This window comes from Lithobates pipiens, unplaced genomic scaffold (assembly GCF_037356315.1).
Source record: "Lithobates pipiens isolate NorthernLeopardFrog02 unplaced genomic scaffold, aLitPip1_a1.2 Scaffold_23, whole genome shotgun sequence".
Taxonomy (NCBI): Eukaryota; Metazoa; Chordata; class Amphibia; order Anura; family Ranidae; genus Lithobates; species Lithobates pipiens.
The window spans coordinates 337,335,334-337,360,030 of NW_027507785.1; the positions used below are offsets into that span (position 1 = coordinate 337,335,334).

Sequence of the window (24,697 nt, forward strand, 5' to 3'; positions counted from 1 at the left end):
GAGAGCAGGAGGTCTTTGGAGGAGCGCAGAGGACAAACATTGAAAATCTCATATTTTAGGGTCTAGAAAGTGATATCAGAGAGGGTGGGGGAGGGGGCTGTCCATGGCTGTCCTTCCATCCCAGTGACCCCACAGCCCAGTGAAAGGTGACACCCTTCCAGAGGTCTCTAATGGCGATCCGCAGGGCTGATCAGGTGAAAGGTGACTTCAGTACAAAGGATTGGGATGCATTCAGATGTCACTTCCCTGAGGGCATCTGGGGAAGGGGAGGGGGCTTTGCCTCTCTGGGTGGTCCGGGAGATAAGGGTGGACAGAAGGTCTGGAGATGTCCATGGAGCAATATCCAGTGTGGAATGTTATTTCAGCTTTATCTGCACTTGTAGAGACCGTATGGTGATTGTGTCTCCTGCTGCCTAAAGAAAACCTCATTACAAAAGTGTTGGAATAAAATTAGGCAAGACGGGCGGCTTCATGATGAGAACTTGTCCCGACATGGAGGTGCCTGTCCTCCGGGGGGCGTGTTTCCTCCAAGACCTATATTGTAGCTTTATTGGCTTCTATCCAAAGGCTGATTTGTTTTTTTAATTATGGCTCTTATTAGCTGGAAAGTTTGAACAGATGGGGCAATCTGAACATTGACTATCACTTATCTCCACATTGACTGTCACTTATCTCCACATTGACTGTCACTTATCTCCACATTGACTGTCACTTATCTCTACATTGACTGTCACTTATCTCCACATTGACTGTCTCTTATCTCCACATTGACTGTCACTTATCTCCACATTGAATGTCACTTATCTCCACATTGAGTGTCACTTATCTCCACATTGACTGTCACTTATCTCCACATTGACTGTCACTTATCTCCACATTGACTGTCACGTATCTCCACATTGACTGTCACTTATCTCCACATTGACTGTCACTTATCTCCACATTGACTGTCACTTATCTCCACATTGACTGTCACGTATCTCCACATTGAATGTCACTTATCTCCACATTGAATGTCACTTATCTCCACATTGAATGTCACGTATCTCCACATTGACTGTCACTTATCTCCACATTGACTGCCACTTAGCTCCACATTGACTGTCACTTATCTCCACATTGACTGTCACGTATCTCCACATTGACTGCCACTTAGCTCCACATTGACTGTCACTTATCTCCACATTGACTGTCACTTATCTCCACATTGACTGTCACTTATCTCCACATTGACTGTCACTTATCTCCACATTGAATGCCACCTATCTCCACATTGACTGTCACGTATCTCCACATTGACTGTCACTTATCTCCACATTGACTGTCACTTATCTCCACATTGACTGTCACGTATCTCCACATTGACTGTCACTTATCTCCACATTGACTGTCACGTATCTCCACATTGACGGTCATTTATCTCCACATTGACTGTCACTTATCTCCACATTGACTGTCACGTATCTCCACATTGACTGTCACTTATCTCCACATTGACTGTCACTTATCTCCACATTGAGTGTCACTTATCTCCACGTTGACTGTCACGTATCTCCACATTGACTGTCACTTATCTCCACATTGACTGTCACTTATCTCCACATTGACTGTCACTTATCTCCACATTGACTGTCACTTATCTCCACATTGACTGTCACTTATCTCCACATTGAATGCCACCTATCTCCACATTGACTGTCACGTATCTCCACATTGACTGTCACGTATCTCCACATTGAATGCCACCTATCTCCACATTGACTGTCACGTATCTCCACATTGACTGTCACTTATCTCCACATTGACTGTCACTTATCTCCACATTGACTGTCACGTATCTCCACATTGACTGTCACTTATCTCCACATTGACTGTCACTTATCTCCACATTGAGTGACACTTATCTCCACATTGAATGCCACGTATCTCCACATTGACTGTCACGTATCTCCACATTGACTGTCACTTATCTCCACATTGACTGTCACTTATCTCCACATTGACTGTCACTTATCTCCACATTGAATGTCACGTATCTCCACATTGACTGTCACGTATCTCCACATTGACTGTCACGTATCTCCACATTGACTGTCACTTATCTCCACATTGACTGTCACTTATCTCCACATTGAATGTCACGTATCTCCACATTGACTGTCACTTATCTCCACATTGACTGTCACGTATCTCCACATTGACTGTCACTTATCTCCACATTGACTGTCACTTATCTCCACATTGACTGTCACTTATCTCCACATTGACGGTCATTTATCTCCACATTGACTGTCACTTATCTCCACATTGACTGTCACGTATCTCCACATTGACGGTCATTTATCTCCACATTGACTGTCACTTATCTCCACATTGACTGTCACTTATCTCCACATTGACTGCCACGTATCTCCACATTGACTGTCACTTATCTCCACATTGACTGCCACTTATCTCCACATTGACTGTCACTTATCTCCACATTGACTGTCACTTATCTCCACATTGACGGTCACTTATCTCCACATTGACTGTCACGTATCTCCACATTGACTGTCACTTATCTCCACATTGACTGTCACGTATCTCCACATTGATTGTCACGTATCTCCACATTGACTGTCACTTATCTCCACATTGACTGTCACTTATCTCCACATTGACTGTCACTTATCTCCACATTGAGTGTCACTTATCTCCACATTGACTGTCACGTATCTCCACATTGACTGTCACTTATCTCCACATTGACTGTCACTTATCTCCACATTGACTGTCTCTTATCTCCACATTGACTGTCACTTATCTCCACATTGACTGTCTCTTATCTCCACATTGACTGCCACGTATCTCCACATTGAATGTCACTTATCTCCACATTGACTGTCACGTATCTCCACATTGACTGTCACTTATCTCCACATTGACTGTCACTTATCTCCACATTGACTGTCACTTATCTCCACATTGACTGTCACGTATCTCCACATTGACTGTCACTTATCTCCACATTGACTGTCACGTATCTCCACATTGACTGTCACTTATCTCCACATTGACTGCCACGTATCTCCACATTGAATGTCACTTATCTCCACATTGACTGTCACGTATCTCCACATTGACTGTCACTTATCTCCACATTGACTGTCACTTATCTCCACATTGACTGTCACTTATCTCCACATTGACTGTCACTTATCTCCACATTGACTGTCACTTATCTCCACATTGACTGTCACTTATCTCCACATTGACTGTCACTTATCTCCACATTGACTGTCACTTATCTCCACATTGACTGTCACGTATCTCCACATTGACTGTCACGTATCTCCACATTGACTGTCACTTATCTCCACATTGACTGTCACGTATCTCCACATTGACGGTCACTTATCTCCACATTGACTGTCACTTATCTCCACATTGACTGTCACTTATCTCCACATTGACTGTCACGTATCTCCACATTGACTGTCACTTATCTCCACATTGACTGTCACGTATCTCCACATTGACTGTCACGTATCTCCACATTGACTGTCACTTATCTCCACATTGACTGTCACGTATCTCCACATTGACGGTCACGTATCTCCACATTGACGGTCACTTATCTCCACATTGACTGTCACTTATCTCCACATTGACTGTCACGTATCTCCACATTGACTGTCACTTATCTCCACATTGACTGTCACGTATCTCCACATTGAATGTCACGTATCTCCACATTGAATGTCACGTATCTCCACATTGACTGTCACGTATCTCCACATTGACTGTCACTTATCTCCACATTGACTGTCACTTATCTCCACATTGACTGTCACTTATCTCCACATTGACTGTCACTTATCTCCACATTGACTGTCACTTATCTCCACATTGACTGTCACGTATCTCCACATTGACGGTCACTTATCTCCACATTGACGGTCACTTATCTCCACATTGACTGTCACGTATCTCCACATTGACTGTCACGTATCTCCACATTGACTGTCACTTATCTCCACATTGACTGTCACGTATCTCCACATTGACTGTCACTTATCTCCACATTGACTGTCACGTATCTCCACATTGACTGTCACGTATCTCCACATTGACTGTCACGTATCTCCACATTGACTGTCACTTATCTCCACATTGACGGTCACTTATCTCCACATTGACGGTCACTTATCTCCACATTGACTGTCACGTATCTCCACATTGACTGTCACTTATCTCCACATTGACTGTCACTTATCTCCACATTGACTGTCACGTATCTCCACATTGACGGTCACTTATCTCCACATTGACGGTCACTTATCTCCACATTGACTGTCACGTATCTCCACATTGACTGTCACTTATCTCCACATTGACTGTCACTTATCTCCACATTGACTGTCACGTATCTCCACATTGACTGTCACGTATCTCCACATTGACGGTCACGTATCTCCACATTGACTGTCACTTATCTCCACATTGACTGTCACTTATCTCCACATTGACTGTCACGTATCTCCACATTGACTGTCACTTATCTCCACATTGACTGTCACTTATCTCCACATTGACTGTCACGTATCTCCACATTGACTGTCACTTATCTCCACATTGACTGTCACTTATCTCCACATTGACTGTCACGTATCTCCACATTGACTGTCACTTATCTCCACATTGACGGTCACGTTTCTCCTTCATTTCTTCGTTGTGTCTCTTCCAGGCGGCTGTGGTGGTTGTATTCAATTTCGGGATGGTGTTGTTAATATTTCCGGCCATCTTGAGCTTGGACCTGCAGCGTCGGGAGGACCAGAGGTTGGATATTCTCTGCTGCTTCTACAGGTAGGGGGCGCACAGATCTATCAACGCTTCACACCTCAGTTTTTTGGAGTTTTTGTGTCTCTGAAGTGTCTTTCTCTTCCCTTCATGCAGCCCCTGCTCTTCCAGAGTGATCCAGATTCAGCCTCAGGAGATCCCTGATGCTAATGACAACCACACTTACCACCCTTCCCCGTATGGCAATCCCACCATCACTACCAGTACCCAGATCACCACCACCGTGCAGGCCTTCACCCAGTGCGACTCCTCTGGACACCATATTGTCACCATTCTGCCGCCCACCTCCCAGATCTCCACCTCGCCCTCGGTTGTCATGCCCACAATGGATCCTCTTGGCTCCCAGGTGTTCAACTCCTCCAGTTCCACTCGGGATCTGCTGGCCCAGATGGATGACACCAAAGCAGGCCGAGAGTGCGTTCCTCTGCCTTTCCTAAAGTGGAGCCTCTCCCAGTTTGCTCGCGAGAAGTACGCCCCTCTGCTGCTCAAACCCGAGACCAAGGTAATTGCACCGAGCGCACCGCAGCTTCCTAGACTAAACAGTATGGGCCGTAATGAACGCCGATACTCAGATACTCATACCTCTGCTTTTCCTTTTGCAGGGCATTGTGGTGGCCTTGTTCATGGCACTGTTAGGCCTCGGCCTGTATGGAACCACCATGGTCCACGATGGTCTCTACCTGACTGACATTGTCCCGCGAGAGACTAAAGAATACAACTTCATCTCCGCCCAGTTCAAATATTTCTCCTTCTACAACATGTTCATCATTACCAAAGGCGGCTTCGACTACCCAAAAGCCCAGGCGTCTCTCTACGAGCTTCACGAGTCCTTCGATTCTGTCAAATTTGTGGTACGGGAAGAAGGGAGGGAGCTGCCCAAAATGTGGCTCCATTACTTCCAGGACTGGCTGAGAGGTAAGACGGGAGTCAATACGCAATACCCAAGCTCTACTGCTTCATTAGTATATGTGCAGCTGAAGACCGGTGCTCATGGCTGGGGAGTGCAGTCCCTATACAATTAAACTCTACCCAATATAAGCCGGCCAATCGGTATACTCCAAAATCCAAGTCTTTATTAGCTACATGTAAAATACGCAGTGAATACACCCAACGCGTTTCAGCCATGGCAGGGATGATAAGCAAGGTCTGCATCATAGTCTTCTGCTGCTCCTCAGTGGTAGAAGAACTACAAATGTGAAGTAACAGTTCTGCTTGTTAATATCTTGTCCTCAGAGCTGACGCTTTTGGAGTAGAAGTAGTTCAGATGGGTCACATAACCCCCATGAAGTAGTTTGGTCATTGTTCTTATGATCTCCACCTCTCGCCCAGGTCTCCAGGTCGCGTTTGACAAAGACTGGGAATCTGGCCGCATCACGCCAGACAACTACCGCAACGGCACCGAAGACGGAGTCCTGGCCTACAAACTTCTCATTCAGACCGGGAATAAGAAAGATCCCTTTAATCTTGACCAGGTAAAGTCATGCTTACTGCGATTTCACTGCACACTGTGAGCTTCACACAAATATGCGGCCTCTCGGAGGGTGGGCCTTGGCGCAGAGCGGCCGCAGATTTGCGTACCTCATTGCACAGCTGTGCCGAGAGTGAATGCCCTGCGAGCTCCCGACACATGTGACCACCTTGGCAGCCAATCATGGCGGTCACATGATCATAAACCTTGCCCCGCCTCCCGGCATCTGAAACCCCTTATGGGCTGGGAGGCGCCGGTGCCATGGGGTTAGACAGGGGAGTAACTATAGGGGGTGCAGCAGTTGCGACCGCAACTGGGCCCTGTGATGCAGGGGGCCCATGCAGCCCCCTCTACATATGGCCAGCAGCAGCATAGGCAGCTAGCACACACTATTACATACCCCCTCCATATCCCCCCTGGGGACAGGGGCCCCTTCTCACATGGGGACAGGGACCCCCACCTCCCCTGGGGACAGGGACCCCTTCTCACCTGGGGGCAGTATCATCTGCCCTGGAGAAAAATACCTCATCTCTTCTGGGGACGGGGACCCAATCCTGCCTAGGGACAGTCCCCCAATGGGGCACCTAAAAATGTAAGAAAATAAATAAATAAAAACTACTGATACCAGTGGTGGAAGTACAGGGCTCACAAAGGTCATACCTGTGACCACGCCCTGGAGTTCCACCGCCGGACTCGGAGGGAAGGGCCCTTGCTGGGGTTCAGGGGGGCCCTTCATGGTTTCTTGCATTGGGGCCCTGAAGGTTCTAGTTACGCCACTGGGGTTAGACCTGCCATTATCATGTTGATGGGGGGGGGGGGGGAGGGGTGCCAGTCATTCCTCGATGAGCCGTCTCTAATCACAAGTTTTCTCCTCCTGAACAGCTAACCAGACGGCGTTTGGTGGACGGGAACGGCCTCATCCCTCAGGACGCTTTCTACATCTACCTAACGGTTTGGGTCAGCAACGACCCCCTGGGCTACGCCGCCTCCCAGGCAAATTTTTACCCCCAGCCGCCCGAGTGGATCCACGACCGCTACGACACGACCGGGGAGAACCTGAGAAGTAGGTTTTATGGTGATTATGGTGAACATTGATTATTTCTAATAAACCGTATCCGGATCTATAAGTGTCTCTGACCTCTCGGCTTCCCTTCTCTTCAGTCCCAGCGGCAGAACCCATCGAGTTTGCCCAATTTCCATTCTACCTGAACGGCCTGCGCCAGACGTCAGACTTTATCGAGGCGATCGAGAGCGTGCGATCGGTGTGCGATGAGTTCGCCAAGCAAGGAGTGTACAGCTACCCCAGCGGGTACCCCTTCCTCTTCTGGGAGCAGTACATCGGGCTCCGGCATTGGTTCCTCCTGGCGATAAGCATCGTCTTGGCGTGTACCTTCTTGGTGTGCGCCATCCTCCTGCTCAATCCCTGGACCGCTGGCATCATTGTAAGTACCTGCAGATGTTCTTACATTATGAGATTGCATTGCTAGATATTGTTATGTGGGTAGAAGTGCCCCCCGTGTGACTGGAGCCCAGGTGCCCAACTGCCCAACCTGCGGCCCAAGGGCACGGCTGCTGGTAGAAATCATTTTTATAATTGTATTATTTATTTTATTACATTTTTTGAACAGCCCTGTGTTTGTCTGTGTGTGTGTGTGTGTGTGTGTGTGTGGGGGGGGGGTGAAATATTAGGGGTCTAGACAGACCCCCAACATCTCACTTTTGAGAAAGAGATTGAGGACACAGATTCCTCATTCCTTTCTCAGATGAACAGGAAGCACTCTGTACACAGGCTACCTGTTCATTAACAAACTGAAGCACTGATTACACAGGGAGGGCCATGGGGGGAGGGTGGTTTGAGTAATTGTACCCACTCCTGCTGCTCTGGGCCCCCCTGTTGAACTTATGGGGCCTGGACCCTGTACAGGAGGAGAGGTGGTACCCCTTTACCAGTGGCCCTGCCCCAAGGGTAATAACAGGGGATCTCTAGAAGTCCTATGTCACATGTCCCCAGACTCCTACCATTTCCTGTGGTTGTTCTTCAGTCTTCTGTAGTATTACCAAGATTGCATATTATATGTGGCCCTTTGGTGACCTCTGGGGCCGCATTTAAGGCCCCTCTATATCTCAAGCTGACTAGAAGTACCACTATTAAACAGACGTCAGGTTATCACCGCGTTCCTTTGTCTCCGTAGGTCTTCGTCTTGGCTATGATGACGGTGGAGCTGTTCGGAATTATGGGTCTCATCGGCATTAAGCTGAGCGCCATTCCCGTGGTCATTCTCATCGCTTCCGTTGGGATTGGTGTTGAGTTCACCGTCCATGTGGCTCTGGTAAGTCACCAACAGGTCACCCCACACACCAGATCCTTCCAGTTTATCCTTTATCAGTAAAATGATTCTCACCATTATAAGGAAAAAAAACAATATTGTCAGAAATTTGTCAGCATGCTGGAGAATTCTCACTTAGTTAAACCCCAATGTTCCTGATTAGACGAGAGTCACATTGAGGTTGATTAGACTGTAGAATGTACAATTAATATATTTGTATTTTCCTCCAGGGTTTCCTCACGGCTATCGGTGACCGGAACCAGCGCTCGGTCCTGGCTCTGGAACACATGTTCGCTCCGGTGTTGGACGGCGCCATTTCCACCCTTCTTGGAGTCCTGATGCTCGCAGGGTCTGAATTCGATTTTATTTTAAGGTATGGTTCCAAATGTCATTCATTTTGTGTCCCGCTCCCCTCCTCCCCTACAACTTGATTTGTACAGCAAGGCCCCACCCCCTGAGAGCCATCCAGCTCCCCACCTATCCACAACCTGAGGTCCCACCCCCTGAGAGCCATCCAGCTCCCCACCTATCCACAACCTGAGGTCCCACCCCCTGAGAGCCATCCAGCTCCCCACCTATCCACAACCTGAGGTCCCACCCCCCGAGAGCCATCCAGCTCCCCACCTATCCACAACCTGAGGTCCCACCCCCTGAGAGCCATCCAGCTCCCCACCTATCCACAACCTGAGGCCCCACCCCCGAGAGCCATCCAGCTCCCCACCTATCCACAACCTGAGGCCCCACCCCCTGAGAGCCATCCAGCTCCCCACCTATCCACAACCTGAGGTCCCACCCCCGAGAGCCATCCAGCTCCCCACCTATCCACAACCTAAAGGGTCCCACCCCCTGAGAGCCATCCAGCTCCCCACCTATCCACAACCTGAGGTCCCACCCCCTGAGAGCCATCCAGCTCCCCACCTATCCACAACCTGAGGCCCCACCCCCGAGAGCCATCCAGCTCCCCACCTATCCACAACCTAAAGGGTCCCACCCCCTGAGAGCCATCCAGCTCCCCACCTATCCACAACCTGAGGTCCCACCCCCTGAGAGCCATCCAGCTCCCCACCTATCCACAACCTGAGGTCCCACCCCTGAGAGCCATCCAGCTCCCCACCTATCCACAACCTGAGGTCCCACCCCCTGAGAGCCATCCAGCTCCCCACCTATCCACAACCTGAGGCCCCAACCCCTGAGAGCCATCCAGCTCCCCACCTATCCACAACCTGAGGTCCCACCCCCGAGAGCCATCCAGCACCCCACCTATCCACAACCTGAGGTCCCACCCCCGAGAGCCATCCAGCTCCCCACCTATCCACAACCTGAGGTCCCACCCCCTGAGAGCCATCCAGCTCCCCACCTATCCACAACCTGAGGTCCCACCCCCGAGAGCCATCCAGCTCCCCACCTATCCACAACCTGAGGTCCCACCCCCGAGAGCCATCCAGCTCCCCACCTATCCACAACCTGAGGTCCCACCCCCGAGAGCCATCCAGCTCCCCACCTATCCACAACCTGAGGTCCCACCCCCTGAGAGCCATCCAGCTCCCCACCTATCCACAACCTGAGGCCCCACCCCCTGAGAGCCATCCAGCTCCCCACCTATCCACAACCTGAGGTCCCACCCCCGAGAGCCATCCAGCTCCCCACCTATCCACAACCTGAGGTCCCACCCCCGAGAGCCATCCAGCTCCCCACCTATCCACAACCTGAGGTCCCACCCCCGAGAGCCATCCAGCTCCCCACCTATCCACAACCTGAGGTCCCACCCCCGAGAGCCATCCAGCTCCCCACCTATCCACACACAGGTCTGTAGAACAAAGTCCCACCTCTCTGAACTGTCCCGTTCCTCACCTGCCCCACATCCTGATCTGAACATCGGGGGTCTAACCCCCTCTGAGCCACCCAGTTCCTCCAGTAATGAGCCCCTCACTTTCCTGGCCCCACCATCCAATCCCCTCGCTTTATATTTTCACGCCTCCAATTATCCTCTGGGTGGAAATAATTTGCCCCCTCCAGGGGCGAAGGGGTTAGGTTCATTTTTGGGTCTGCGAAAAAAACAAAACAAAAATTCCCCGCGTCGGTTTGACGTATTTTGTACTTTGAGCGACTCCTAAAGCTTTGTTGGCGAGGAACGATCGCCTGCGTGCGCTTTTCTTCTTCTTCTTCTTCTTCTTTTTTTTTTCAAAAGACACTCAGCAGTCTGAATCCCATCCAGAGCCTTTCAACCTGGGAGGTCTTGTTTAGAAGAGCGGGGGAGGAGGGAGCCGGGCAAGTCCTAGCTGATCAGGAAATAGCACAACTATCCCTCATGTAAACAGACGTTTTGTGCGCAGCGCCGTATAAACAGCTAAAAGCCCTACAGAGATCTGAGAGCGCCCCCCCTCCCCCCCCCCAACCGCCAACCCAGCAGGCCTGCGTATGCGGACCCCCTCCTAAACTAAACACTGACTGGAGGGAGATTACAAGACCCAACATAAACATCACAGCCCACTTCTAAGAACTATACTGATTCACAGCTTGGCACCGACCGCGCTTAACCCTTACGCCCTCGCCGCTTCCACGCGCTGGAGCCCGGCTAGCGTGCGGACCTGACTTTTCCTGTGAGCGCACCTTCCGTCTATACAGAAAAAGAGAAAAGACCCTCTGGCTGGACCGCGTTCCTGGCGCGGCACCAGGTGACCCAGTTCTGCTCACGTCAACTCGCTCCGGTTTTATACGGTGCCAAAGACGCTCCCTTCATCCCGACTCTCACAGGCTCCAAGGATCTCCCTTCCCCCCTCCGATGGATGGAAAGAGGGGGGGAGGGGGAGAGCAGAGTTCAGGAAGCCAGGGGCAGCGGCATTGACAGGCATGCAGCCTCTGGGGACCCCTCCTCCTCCAACCTCAGATCCAGGAGCCCCAAAACTCTCGCCGGAGCTCGCCGTCCTGTACTGCGCCCGCCATCCGAATCTCACCAAAAATCCCGCCGGAGCTCGCCGTCCTGTACTGCGCCCGCCATCCGAATCTCACCAAAAATCCCGCCGGAGCTCGCCGTCCTGTACTGCGCCCGCCATCCAAATCTCACCAAAAATCCCGCCGGAGCTCGCCGTCCTGTACTGCACCCGCCATCCAAATCTCACCAAAACTCCCACCGGAGCTCGCCATCCTGTACTGCGCCCGCCATCCAAATCTCACCAAAACTCCCACCGGAGCTCGCCGTCCTGTACTGCGCCCGCCATCCAAATCTCACCAAAACTCCCACCGGAGCTCGCCGTCCTGAACTGCGCCCGCCATCCAAATCTCACCAAAACTCCCCCCGGAGCTCGCCGTCCTGTACTGCGCCCGCCATCCGAATCTCACCAAAGCTCCCACCGGAGCTCGCCATCCTGTACTGCGCCCGCCATCCAAATCTCACCAAAACTCCCACCGGAGCTCGCCGTCCTGTACTGCGCCCGCCATCCAAATCTCACCAAAAATCCCGCCGGAGCTCGCCGTCCTGTACTGTGCCCGCCATCCAAATCTCACCAAAACTCCCACCGGAGCTCGCCGTCCTGTACTACGCCCGCCATCCAAATCTCACCAAAACTCCCACCGGAGCTCGCCGTCCTGTACTGCGCCCGCCATCCAAATCTCACCAAAACTCCCACCGGAGCTCGCCATCCTGAACTGCGCCCGCCATCCAAATCTCACCAAAACTCCCACCGGAGCTCGCCGTCCTGTACTGTGCCCGCCATCCAAATCTCACCAAAACTCCCACCGGAGCTCGCCGTCCTGAACTGCGCCCGCCATCCAAATCTCACCAAAACTCCCACCGGAGCTCGCCATCCTGCACTGCGCCCGCCATCCAAATCTCACCAAAACTCCCACCGGAGCTCGCCGTCCTGAACTGCGCCCGCCATCCAAATCTCACCAAAACTCCCACCGGAGCTCGCCGTCCTGTACTGTGCCCGCCATCCGAATCTCACCAAAACTCCCGCCGGAGCTCGCCATCCTGTACTGCGTCCGCCATCCAAATCTCACCAAATATCCCACCGGAGCTCGCCGTCCTGTACTGCGCCCGCCATCCAAATCTCACCAAAACTCCCACCGGAGCTCGCCGTCCTGAACTGCGCCCGCCATCCAAATCTCACCAAAACTCCCACCGGAGCTCGCCGTCCTGTACTGTGCCCGCCATCCAAATCTCACCAAAACTCCCACCGGAGCTCGCCGTCCTGAACTGCGCCCGCCATCCAAATCTCACCAAAACTCCCACCGGAGCTCGCCATCCTGCACTGCGCCCGCCATCCAAATCTCACCAAAACTCCCACCGGAGCTCGCCGTCCTGAACTGCGCCCGCCATCCAAATCTCACCAAAACTCCCACCGGAGCTCGCCGTCCTGTACTGTGCCCGCCATCCGAATCTCACCAAAACTCCCGCCGGAGCTCGCCATCCTGTACTGCGTCCGCCATCCAAATCTCACCAAATATCCCACCGGAGCTCGCCGTCCTGTACTGCGCCCGCCATCCAAATCTCACCAAAACTCCCACCGGAGCTCGCCGTCCTGAACTGCGCCCGCCATCCAAATCTCACCAAAACTCCCACCGGAGCTCGCCGTCCTGTACTGCGCCCGCCATCCAAATCTCACCAAAACTCCCACCGGAGCTCGCCGTCCTGAACTGCGCCCGCCATCCAAATCTCACCAAAACTCCCGCCGGAGCTCGCCATCCTGTACTGCGTCCGCCATCCAAATCTCACCAAATATCCCACCGGAGCTCGCCGTCCTGTACTGCGCCCGCCATCCAAATCTCACCAAAACTCCCACCGGAGCTCGCCGTCCTGAACTGCGCCCGCCATCCAAATCTCACCAAAACTCCCACCGGAGCTCGCCGTCCTGTACTGTGCCCGCCATCCAAATCTCACCAAAACTCCCACCGGAGCTCGCCGTCCTGAACTGCGCCCGCCATCCAAATCTCACCAAAACTCCCACCGGAGCTCGCCATCCTGCACTGCGCCCGCCATCCAAATCTCACCAAAACTCCCACCGGAGCTCGCCGTCCTGAACTGCGCCCGCCATCCAAATCTCACCAAAACTCCCACCGGAGCTCGCCGTCCTGTACTGTGCCCGCCATCCGAATCTCACCAAAACTCCCGCCGGAGCTCGCCATCCTGTACTGCGTCCGCCATCCAAATCTCACCAAATATCCCACCGGAGCTCGCCGTCCTGTACTGCGCCCGCCATCCAAATCTCACCAAAACTCCCACCGGAGCTCGCCGTCCTGAACTGCGCCCGCCATCCAAATCTCACCAAAACTCCCACCGGAGCTCGCCGTCCTGTACTGCGCCCGCCATCCAAATCTCACCAAAACTCCCACCGGAGCTCGCCGTCCTGAACTGCGCCCGCCATCCAAATCTCACCAAAACTCCCGCCGGAGCTCGCCATCCTGTACTGCGTCCGCCATCCAAATCTCACCAAATATCCCACCGGAGCTCGCCGTCCTGTACTGCGCCCGCCATCCAAATCTCACCAAAACTCCCACCGGAGCTCGCCGTCCTGAACTGCGCCCGCCATCCAAATCTCACCAAAACTCCCACCGGAGCTCGCCGTCCTGTACTGCGCCCGCCATCCAAATCTCACCAAAACTCCCACCGGAGCTCGCCGTCCTGTACTGCGCCCGCCATCCAAATCTCACCAAAACTCCCACCGGAGCTCGCCGTCCTGTACTGCGCCCGCCATCCGAATCTCACCCTCAAGTCTTTATTTTGTATCTTTTACCCCAAAAATGGTTTGCGAAACTTTCCTCGGGCCAGAAAATAAATAAAAATAAAAGTCAAACCGTAATTGGATGACACAGGCAGAGCTGTACACGGCGGCCAATCAGCTTCTAACTTCAGCTTCTCCACTGAAGCTTTGACAATAAAACCTGGAAGCTGATTGGTCACTGTGTACGGCCAGGTCCTGTGTGCTCCAGGCTCCAATCACACCCGGACCATTACGGAATCGCCAGCAGAACTCGGCGATTCTGCCCACAATTCCAGAATCACGGCAAAGCGCGGGAACGTGCTTCTTAACAGCACCCCAACCGCGCTGCAATTTTTCTGTGGTTTTCGTGTGATAAATCGGAGGAAAATCGCAACACGTGAATCTTGTCGCCCAAAAAAAAAGATATTAATTAAGCTTATTGCAAAAATCCTTTAATATATGTTGGAATTTATGCTCTAAAAAATGCCATTTACAGGGTTCTGTCTGTATACCCGAAATGGGGGCGGAGCTTCTATTGGGCGCCAGCGTCTTGGGTTTGCGATTTCGGAACGTCCAAGGCGAGTGCGGTTTTCTTCACCGGTTCAGTTGCAGATTTTTACTGGAATTCGCACCTAAACCCAAAATCGCACAGGACCCTTTTCAGAAAAGGACCGCGGCCGCCCCGGACGTGCGACTCCACTGAAAGCCGTCCGATTCACATGATGCAAATCAAATGCAGACAAAAACGCATCGGATTGGCATATATGTGAACCGAGCCTAAATCTCCCCCATCCTAAACAATTCCACTTGTTTTTTTTTCAATCCCTGCCGCTCTCCTGCGACCTCTTTGCAGCCACTTCCTGCACTGCAGTAATGACTCCATAGCATTTTTCATTGCGGGTTTTCTGATGGTGACAACTTGTAACCCCCATTGGAGGCCCAGGAGACGGGGTGACAACGCATGAGCAGAACCCAGAGGCGGGGCAGAGCGTTGTCACCCTGTAACAGGAAGGACCTCCATGGCGGGATCACCCGGGACTGTCATTAATAAAAGCTGCAGATTGTGAAATGCGATGAGGATTCAGCGATTGGGTCACGCGTTTCTCTCTCCCGAGCCAATCGTTTTATTTGTGAGTTTTATAGAAAATGTAACACAATTGTAGCGCAAAGTTTCTCCTACAAACAGTATTTGAAGCGTCTTCCTTCTTGTGATTGGCAGGTATTTCTTCGCTGTGCTCACCATCCTCACCATCCTGGGACTGCTGAACGGGCTGGTGCTGCTGCCGGTGCTGCTCTCTCTGATTGGACCGCCTGCAGAGGTGAGTCACATGACCTTCACACAGGGAGGGTCAGGATTGGGGGAAATCCTCGCATGTGTTCTCATTTATTACACACGTTGGGTTATTATCAATAATCACTTCTAGATGGCCTTACATTGTGTATCTTTGCTGTTCCATATTTACATTGATATTGATTGGCGTTTGCTCAATTGAACGTTTTCCTGTCTGGGAGAACGTCCAGCATACATGAGAGAGAATCGCTGCATAAAAGGGGCCATTTATGAAATATTTGCTGAGCCGTTCATCCAGCAAATCTGCATGTACAAAAACCCAATGTTCTTTAGGCCATGCCCACTTCTGAACGAATGTTCTTTTATTATGGGCAGTAGTAAAGTACCAGATTATGGCCAATAGGTGGAGCTGAGGAGCAAAGGAAATGCAAATGTCTTTGTAACAAGAGAAACAATGTAATAATTCCAGAGAACGCTAGAGGGGATGAGGAAATGAATCTCTGCAACTCCATCTGGCTATAAGGTGGTTAAAAGTGACCGAAAATTACCACAAGTATGACAAGTCCTCAATCATGGCCAGTATGCAGCCCTCAGGGGCCACAGTCAGGCAGACCCCCCCCCATCCCCCACATCTAGTGTATGGCCCTCAGGGGCCAGAGTCAGGCAGACCCCCCATCCCCCACATCTAGTGTATGGCCCTCAGGGGCCAGAGTCAGGCAGACCCCCCATCCCCCACATCTAGTGTATGGCCCTCAGGGGCCAGAGTCAGGCAGACCCCCCCATCCCCCACATCTAGTGTATGGCCCTCGGGGGCCAGAGTCAGGCAGACCCCCCCATCCCCCACATCTAGTGTATGGCCCTCAGGGGCCAGAGTCAGGCAGACCCCCCATCCCCTACATCTAGTGTATGGCCCTCAAGGGCCAGAGTCAGGCAGACCCCCCCACCCCCCACATCTAGTGTATGGCCCTCAGGGGCCAGAGTTGTGCAGACCCCCCATCCCCCACATCTAGTGTATGGCCCTCAGGGGCCAGAGTTGTGCCGATCTCCACCATCCCCCACATCTAGTGTATGGCCCTCAGGGGCCAGAGTCGGGTAGACCCCCCCATCCCCTACATCTAGTGTATGGCCCTCAGGGGCCAGAGTCAGACAGACCCCCCATCCCCCACATCTAGTGTATGGCCCTCAGGGGCCAGAGTCGGGTAGACCCCCACCATCCCCACATCTAGTGTATGGCCCTCAGGGGCCAGAGTTGTGTATGGCCCTCAGGGGCCAGAGTCGGGTAGACCCCCACCATCCCCACATCTAGTGTATGGCCCTCAGGGGCCAGAGTTGTGTATGGCCCTCAGGGGCCAGAGTTGGGCAGACCCCCACCATCCCCCACATCTAGTGTATGGCCCTCAGGGGCCAGAGTTGTGCAGACCCCCCATCCCCCACATCTAGTGTATGGCCCTCAGGGGCCAGAGTTGTGCCGATCTCCACCATCCCCCACATCTAGTGTATGGCCCTCAGGGGCCAGAGTTGTGTATGGCCCTCAGGGGCCAGAGTCGGGTAGACCCCCACCATCCCCACATCTAGTGTATGGCCCTCAGGGGCCAGAGTTGTGTATGGCCCTCAGGGGCCAGAGTCGGGTAGACCCCCACCATCCCCACATCTAGTGTATGGCCCTCAGGGGCCAGAGTTGTGTATGGCCCTCAGGGGCCAGAGTTGTGTATGGCCCTCAGGGGCCAGAGTTGGGCAGACCCCCACCATCCCCCACATCTAGTGTATGGCCCTCAGGGGCCAGAGTTGTGCAGACCCCCCCATCCCCCACATCTAGTGTATGGCCCTCAGGGGCCAGAGTTGTGCCGATCTCCACCATCCCCCACATCTAGTGTATGGCCCTCAGGGGCCAGAGTTGTGCAGACCCCCCCCCCATCCCCCACATCTAGTGTATGGCCCCTTGAAGGCAGACCACCAACTATAATTTACAACCATTGTGTGGCCCTTGGAGGGCCAGAGTTGTGCCCCAGCCGTCCTCTACAACCAATCAGCTACCAGGATGTAGTATGTGATATGTGGATATTATCTCTTTGTTTAGGTGACTCCTGCAGACAACAGCGACCGCCTGCCGACCCCGAGCCCGGAGCCGCCCCACCTCAACCACCACACCTTCTATGTCTGCCGCAAGTCCGGAGGAAGGGAGGGGCTCAGCGACATGGAGGACTCCTCGGATTATTACTCCGAGACCACCGCCACCTCCGGGATAGAGGAAGACGACCCGCAACTCTACGAGCGCAGCGCTTATATCATTCCCCCCAAACCGTCACACATCCTGCTGGAGGCCAGCAAGAACCCCACCTACCCCAAAATCATGGTGAGATTTCCTGACGCACGCTAAGCGGGGGATGGGGGCGGACCTACAAATCCCACCCACTCCCTCTTTCCCAGTTATGGGTGGGTAGTGAGGGGCCCAGTGGGGGTCTACTATATGCACCTGTTGGGTTCGGGTTGCCATTTCTGGAAGTTGTCCCCCCTCCCCCATCCTTAATATTCCAGTAGTGGGTGGGGTGCCGATGTGCTCAGTTGCCCCCCCCGTCTCTTATCCGTCTCTTGTGATAGTATTACAGATTGTTAAAGTTGATCCCCCCACCCCCACCCCTTCTTCCGTCTTCCTCCCGGATTTCCCTCATCCGCACCCAGATGTTCTCTGAGATCTTTTTTAGGAAGTCTAAATGCGTCATTTTGAAACATTTTGATACTTAATGAGCTGAAGCTCCGCCCACATTGCAGATTTTTATACTTTCCATCTTATTTTGCAGTTGGTGAAGCCTTGCAAAGGGAGCCAAGAAGATTCCCCCAAAGACGGCGACGGTCACGCCGACCCCCTTCCGCCGCCGGAATTCACCAGGAGCGCCGGGCCGGACTTCAAAGACTTTCAGGAGGCGAGAGACTGGAGAAAGAGGCATCAGCCGCCTCCCGCCTCCCAGGGGCCCCATGCATGGACTAAGCAGGCCCCCACTTCTAGGACTCAACACAGGCCCCAAGGTCACAGGACTGTCCCCCCGGCCTACTGCGCCAAAGTGACCGGGCCGAGCGGCTCCATCACCACGGTGACCGCCACCGCCTCGGTGACCGTCGCGGTTCATCCCAACTTGCCGGGAGCCACGCAGAGTTACAGCCACAGAGGCTTCGAGGACAGTGAAAAGGACTGTACAGAGCACAAGCCCGCGTGGGGGCGGAGCAAATGCAACCAGGTGGAAGTGTACGAGTTGGAGGATCTAAAGCAAGACCGGAGACAAGATGGCTCCTCCGCTGTGCACTAGGTCAGTGTCCTGCTCAGTACAGCATACCTACCAACATATTAGTCCCGCCCCCCGCACACACTCGACACGCCCATCTTCTGGGCGGCTCTGCCCAAAGCACGCCCATTTTCTGGTTGGCCCCACCCCCACTCACACTTGAGACATCCACCTTCAAGGTGGTCCCACCAAGATCCCGCCCACTTTCTAGGCCCTCATATTTAAGGGTGTATCTACCCGGAAAGTGGCGGCAGTCCCCGCGGTTTGTGTAGTAAATCAAATAAGGGCGACGCCAATTTTTGTGGGACACCATCGGGGCAGAGGACTGAGATCCTGGACTGTCCCAGCAAATCCAGCCTGCGTCTGAATTAAGAACTGTCCGTGTTGCCTAACAGTAACCCAAAAGCCAACATCGCCTGGCCTGATCTCATTGGTGGCTGGAGGCATCGGACAGTTTTTATTTCAGGCTCTTTGCTGAGTGGTTGGGGAATTTCTCTGTCCGCTTTCAGCCACAGCCGCTGCTTTCATCGTAGAAATCCAAAAGTAAGTTTAATATTAATCAATTGAAGGAGACCACGGGTGTGAGGCCGCCCCGGACCGCGCATGCACACAACAACCCCCGCTGCCAACAAAAGCGTACATTAGCCCTGGAATGTGACCATTTTCAGCTCGAGTGGAGTCAGCAAACTACAGGCTGTGCGTTTTCCAACGCATGAAATGTACTGACAGACGCACGGCGCCCTAAAGCCACCACAAGGAGCTCATTGGTCAAAGCAGCCTATGTCTGCCACCAGGTGGCCAATGGCAGCATTGCAAGATTTAGAATGTCCTTCAAGGCTAACTCCATCTTTCAGACCTTGCTTCATGTCAGACCTTGATTTAGGGTGTAACATGAAACATAGTCAGCATTCACAGCCCAACCCCCCCTCCGAACCACACCCCCAACTTTCAGGATTGCAGGGTTCTTCTCCCTGTCGACTCCTGTCATTATTTTAAATTAGACCGTCCATTCCCGGTGGAGCCATGTCATTCACTGACTGCAGTAGAGGGACTGGACTTCTCAATGGAGCACAAGAGCTGTGACATCACATGACATGACATCACATGACATCACATGACATCGCATGACATGACATCACATCACATGACATCGCATGACATCACATGACATGACATCACATGACATCGCATGACATCGCATGACATGACATCACATGACATCGCATGACATGACATGACACGACATGACATGACATGACATGACATCACATGACATCACATGACACGACATCACATGACACGACATCACATGACATCACATGACACAACATCACATGACATCACATGACACGGCATCACATGACATCACATGACATGACATCACACGACATCACATCACATGACTTGGAGTCCTGACCCGGGGGGATTCTCGGATGCTTTCCAGGCTGGAATGCTGATAAATCTATAAATGGAATTTTTTTCTGTTTTGCACACATTTTATAAATGTTAACATTTTTTTATTCTTATTTTTCAGGTGGCCCCCCCATGGCAAGCTGCACCCCTGTATATAAACCCAACAGGAACTTGTACAGAGAAAATAAAAGGACATTGATTATAAATATTATAATAATATTATTAATACGAGAGAAGTATTAGAGACGACATCCTTTATATTTTAATATGGAAATCAACAGAAAAATTCTATTTAATAAGCTGACGACGATAATGTACTGTGAGGGGGGGGAAGGGGCGCCGCTCACCGGAGGCTGATACGGGACAGGCGGCCACCACCCCCCCCCCCCCCCACCGACATCTACGCTCGATCCCTATTTAACCCGCAAATCAACTCGCCAGTCTTGCTGCTAATGTTAACGTTCTGATGCTGGAGTGGAATTGGAGGAAAAGAAAAAAAAAAACACGGACTTTACCGCCATGACGGCGTTCTACGCAGTGTGCCTTCCTGATGAAGAAAATCCCCCCCCCCCCCCAATAATTGTATACATTAGGAAATGTTTTGGCTGTATGTTCTCCATAGTAAGGATTGTATAGGCAGGAGGATGAGATTTGTATTTCACCGCCAGTCGCAGGTTTCTACATGGCGTACCGCAGGGGCCGGTAAATCTGCTGCAGACTGAGGCTAACCTCTTGTCAAGGTGAATTATTTGTAAGATATTTATTAAACGTGTTAATCGGCCGCGTCACGTGAGCGGATCGTTCTGTCACCAGGGGCAGGCACCGCTTGTTTCTATGTAGTCTCTCTCTCGCCAGCCGGGCCAGTCACGAGGGAGCAATTCCATAGAGAACAATGGTGGGCTCTGCTGGGTGATGGTGGCCCTTTATGTAGCGGTCAGCAAGAGGTTAATCCCATTCTGTAATAAGCCATGAACATTTCTATGAGATGACAAGCCTTTTATATCTGTATTCATGACATCCGGATTCATAAAGTATTCTCATATATGGGGTTGGCTGCTGACTTTGTAATCTTTTATCCTTCATTGTGACCATAAGGATGAAGATACAACTTCAGTTTTGTCCATCACTCCATAGATATCTTCAATTGTCTCCAAAATTCCCACATAGATCTTCAATTGTGTCCAAAATTCCCACATAGATCTTCAATTGTGTCCAAAATTCCCACATAGATCTTCAATTGTGTCCAAAATTCTTACAAAGATCTTCAATTGTGTCCAAAATTCTTACAAAGATCTTCAATTTTGTCCAAAATTCTTACAAAGATCTTCAATTTTGTCCATAATTCTTACAAAGATCTTCAATTTTGTCCAAAATTCTTACAAAGATCTTCAATTGTCTCCAAAATTCCCACATAGATCTTCAATTTTGTCCAAAATTCTTACAAAGATCTTCAAATTTGTCCAAAATTCTTACATAGATCCTCAATTTTTTCCATAATTTTTACATACGTCCTAAATTTATTTTATAATTCTTACATAGATCTTAAATTTTGTCCCAAAATTCCCACATAGATCTTCGATTTTGTCCATAATTTTTACAGAGATCTTCGATTTTGTCTAAAACTCTCACATACTTCAAATTTGTCCAAAATTCTTACATTGATCCTCAATTTTGTTCAAAATTTTAACATAGGTACTCAATTTTGACCATCATTTTTACATAGAACCTCAGTTTTGTCCATAATTTTTACATACATCTTAAATTTCTTTCATAATTCTTACATAGATCTTCAAATTTTGTCCAAAATTCTTATATAGAGCCTCATTTGTTTTCCATAATTTTTTACATTGATTCTCAATTTTGGCCCAAATAGATCTTCGATTTTGTCCAAAACTCTCACATACTTCAAAATTTGTCCAAAATTCTTACATTGATCTTCAAATTTGTCCAAAATGCTTACGTTAATCCTCAATTTTGTTTCAAATTTTTACATAGAATCTCAGTTTTGCCCATAAATTTTACACACATCTCAAATTTCTTTCAGAATTCTTACACAGATCTTCAAATTTGTCCAAAATTCTTATATACATCCTCATTTTATGTCCATCATTTTTCCGTTGATCCTCAATTTTGTTCAAAATTTTTTCATACATCCTAAATTTCTTTCAGAATTCTGACACGCACTTTCAATGTTGTCCTCGGTGATACATGCACAGCCTCTGTGGCGTCCATCATTCTCTGCGCACATCCTTCATTTGAAGTATACTTGTCCACCTTTATTTCCTCCATGGCAATGTACAGGTGTCCTCCATTACCCAGAATGCTCAGTCCTACCCGACATCTATGCAAACCTTGACAGGGATGACCTGCCTGTGAGTTACATTGTACCTCCTGGGTGTGTCCATCACAAACATTGTTTTGTAGTTTGAAACAATTCTGATATCCGTTCAGTAGCACCCCCCCCCCCCCAAGTCTTAAATCTTTCCATCACCACACGATCGATATTTCACCTGACAAAATGCTTCCTATGGAATGTTTCAGTAACAATAAGTTACAATTTTGTAAAAAAAAGGAAACCGACCTCCGCGGTCCAGGATAAGCTTATGAGTGAAATGTGACCTTTAAGCCCCTCCCCCCCACAACTTGTAGCACTGCAAATTTCTATTCACGAAAACACGTCTAGTTCACCTTTTCCAGCACCGTTCCGCCACACACACTGCTCCAGCACTGAAGTGGTTAATGCCCACTATGTCTTCGCTGTGAAACCTTTATCCCTTTTTTTTTATCCCCCTCCCCCCTCCCTGTCCCTTCTGGGACTTTCTTCTATTTGTCCCTGTTTAGGGGACCCTCATAGTATTCAGACAGTTTTACCTAATATAATATTAATTATTATTTTATTATTAGCGTGCTGTATATATATTTTTTGTTGTTGTGAACCGGCAGCTTGTCTAACCTCTTAAAGTATATAATAATAATAATAATAATAATAATATAACCCTTTACAGGCTGCCGACGGGATCTGCGGGGGCCGGCCCTACCAAGCTGCCCGCGGCTCCTCTTGGCGGCCCCCGTAAAGGGTCGGTCTATGTGTTTTGTGTCTATTTTATAGACTGAAGCTTGGTCACTGTGCTCTATAAATTATTTATATTAAAAGGAAAAAATAATTTATTTTTGTAGTTTGTACAGAAGTTTAGCCGTTCAACTGGAGGCATATTTTTAAAAGAGTAAAATATATATTATATATAATTATAATCTCCGGCTCCTGTCTTTTGTTGGGTAATTGTTATAAAAATTGTTTGAGACTCTTTTTTCCTCATGGAGTGTTTTTAGCCCCTCCCGGATGGCGGGGGAGGCGGGCCTTTAAAAAAAAAAAAATTTAATAAATCTGGGTTTCCTGATCATGTGATTGGCTGTCAAAATGATCAGGTGATCGGGGGGCCCCATCCTACCAGCTACCAATCATTGCTGAGAACCTCGCGGTCGCCATGCTGGGGGGGCCGCACGATTGAGCGCGCTACCCGCACAAAACAGCGATGGCGTATTTTAAAAATCCACCTTTGTGCTGCCATAATTTATGCAATAAATGAACTTTTATTAAGATATATGAATGTATTAACCCCTTCACGCCTGAGGGTGAAAACAAATCTAAATTGCTCAGCACAATATTGCGACTTTGACACGTGTGATACAAAAAAACAGAAAAATGCAGCGCTGTGTGATACTGAACCTCACAAACGTATCGATAGCGCCATAAACAATGCAAATCAATATTGCTAAAAAATTTAACTATGAACATAAAAAAACATATATATATATTTTTATGCTGCATTTTTATGTTATTTATATATATATATGTTTTCACAGATTATGGAATTGAGATCAATGCTGAGCAGCTGTGAATTTGCACACCTTTGTGTCACAGGAATTATTATAGCACACCGGACGCCGGGCTATAATCTCTAGAGAGTCGCTCACAAGATTTATATATATTATATTGTTTGACGTGTTGTACAAATCATCACAACTACTTTGTGCATCTGGGTGGGTTATACTGCATTGTTTCCTCTGATAAATTGGGCTTTAATTTGGTGGAAAATAGTAAGGGATATCTCTTTTTTTTATTATTTAGTTTTTTTTATTATTATTATCAAATGAAAACTGGCCTAAAATTGTAAAAAAAAAATAAAATAAAAAAAAAAAAAAAAAAAATATATATATATATATATATATATATATATATATATATATATATATATATATATATATATATATATATATATATAATTTAATTTAGCTGTAAATTTCTTGTTACCACTATAACCTACCACCAATGAACAGCCCAAAATAAATTCTCCTGCTGTGGACGATCACAGCGATAC

At 49.8% G+C, this 24,697-nt stretch overlaps 1 protein-coding gene across 1 annotated transcript in view; it reads left to right on the forward strand.

Annotated features, from left to right (window-relative positions):
• The window catches only part of PTCH2 (patched 2), a 68,867-nt gene extending 45,297 nt beyond the window's left edge, over positions 1 to 23,570 (forward strand). The window contains exons 13-24 of the mRNA XM_077450820.1: positions 4,730 to 4,848; positions 4,939 to 5,344; positions 5,445 to 5,757; positions 6,172 to 6,314; positions 7,193 to 7,373; positions 7,472 to 7,752; positions 8,503 to 8,640; positions 8,868 to 9,010; positions 15,556 to 15,655; positions 17,705 to 17,980; positions 18,426 to 18,929; positions 20,440 to 23,570. Coding sequence (XP_077306946.1) covers positions 4,730 to 4,848; positions 4,939 to 5,344; positions 5,445 to 5,757; positions 6,172 to 6,314; positions 7,193 to 7,373; positions 7,472 to 7,752; positions 8,503 to 8,640; positions 8,868 to 9,010; positions 15,556 to 15,655; positions 17,705 to 17,980; positions 18,426 to 18,929 — 2,604 coding nt within the window. The 3' untranslated portion in view covers positions 20,440 to 23,570. The remainder of the gene's footprint in view (positions 1 to 4,729; positions 4,849 to 4,938; positions 5,345 to 5,444; positions 5,758 to 6,171; positions 6,315 to 7,192; positions 7,374 to 7,471; positions 7,753 to 8,502; positions 8,641 to 8,867; positions 9,011 to 15,555; positions 15,656 to 17,704; positions 17,981 to 18,425; positions 18,930 to 20,439) is intronic.
• Positions 23,571 to 24,697: the final 1,127 nt, after the last annotated feature.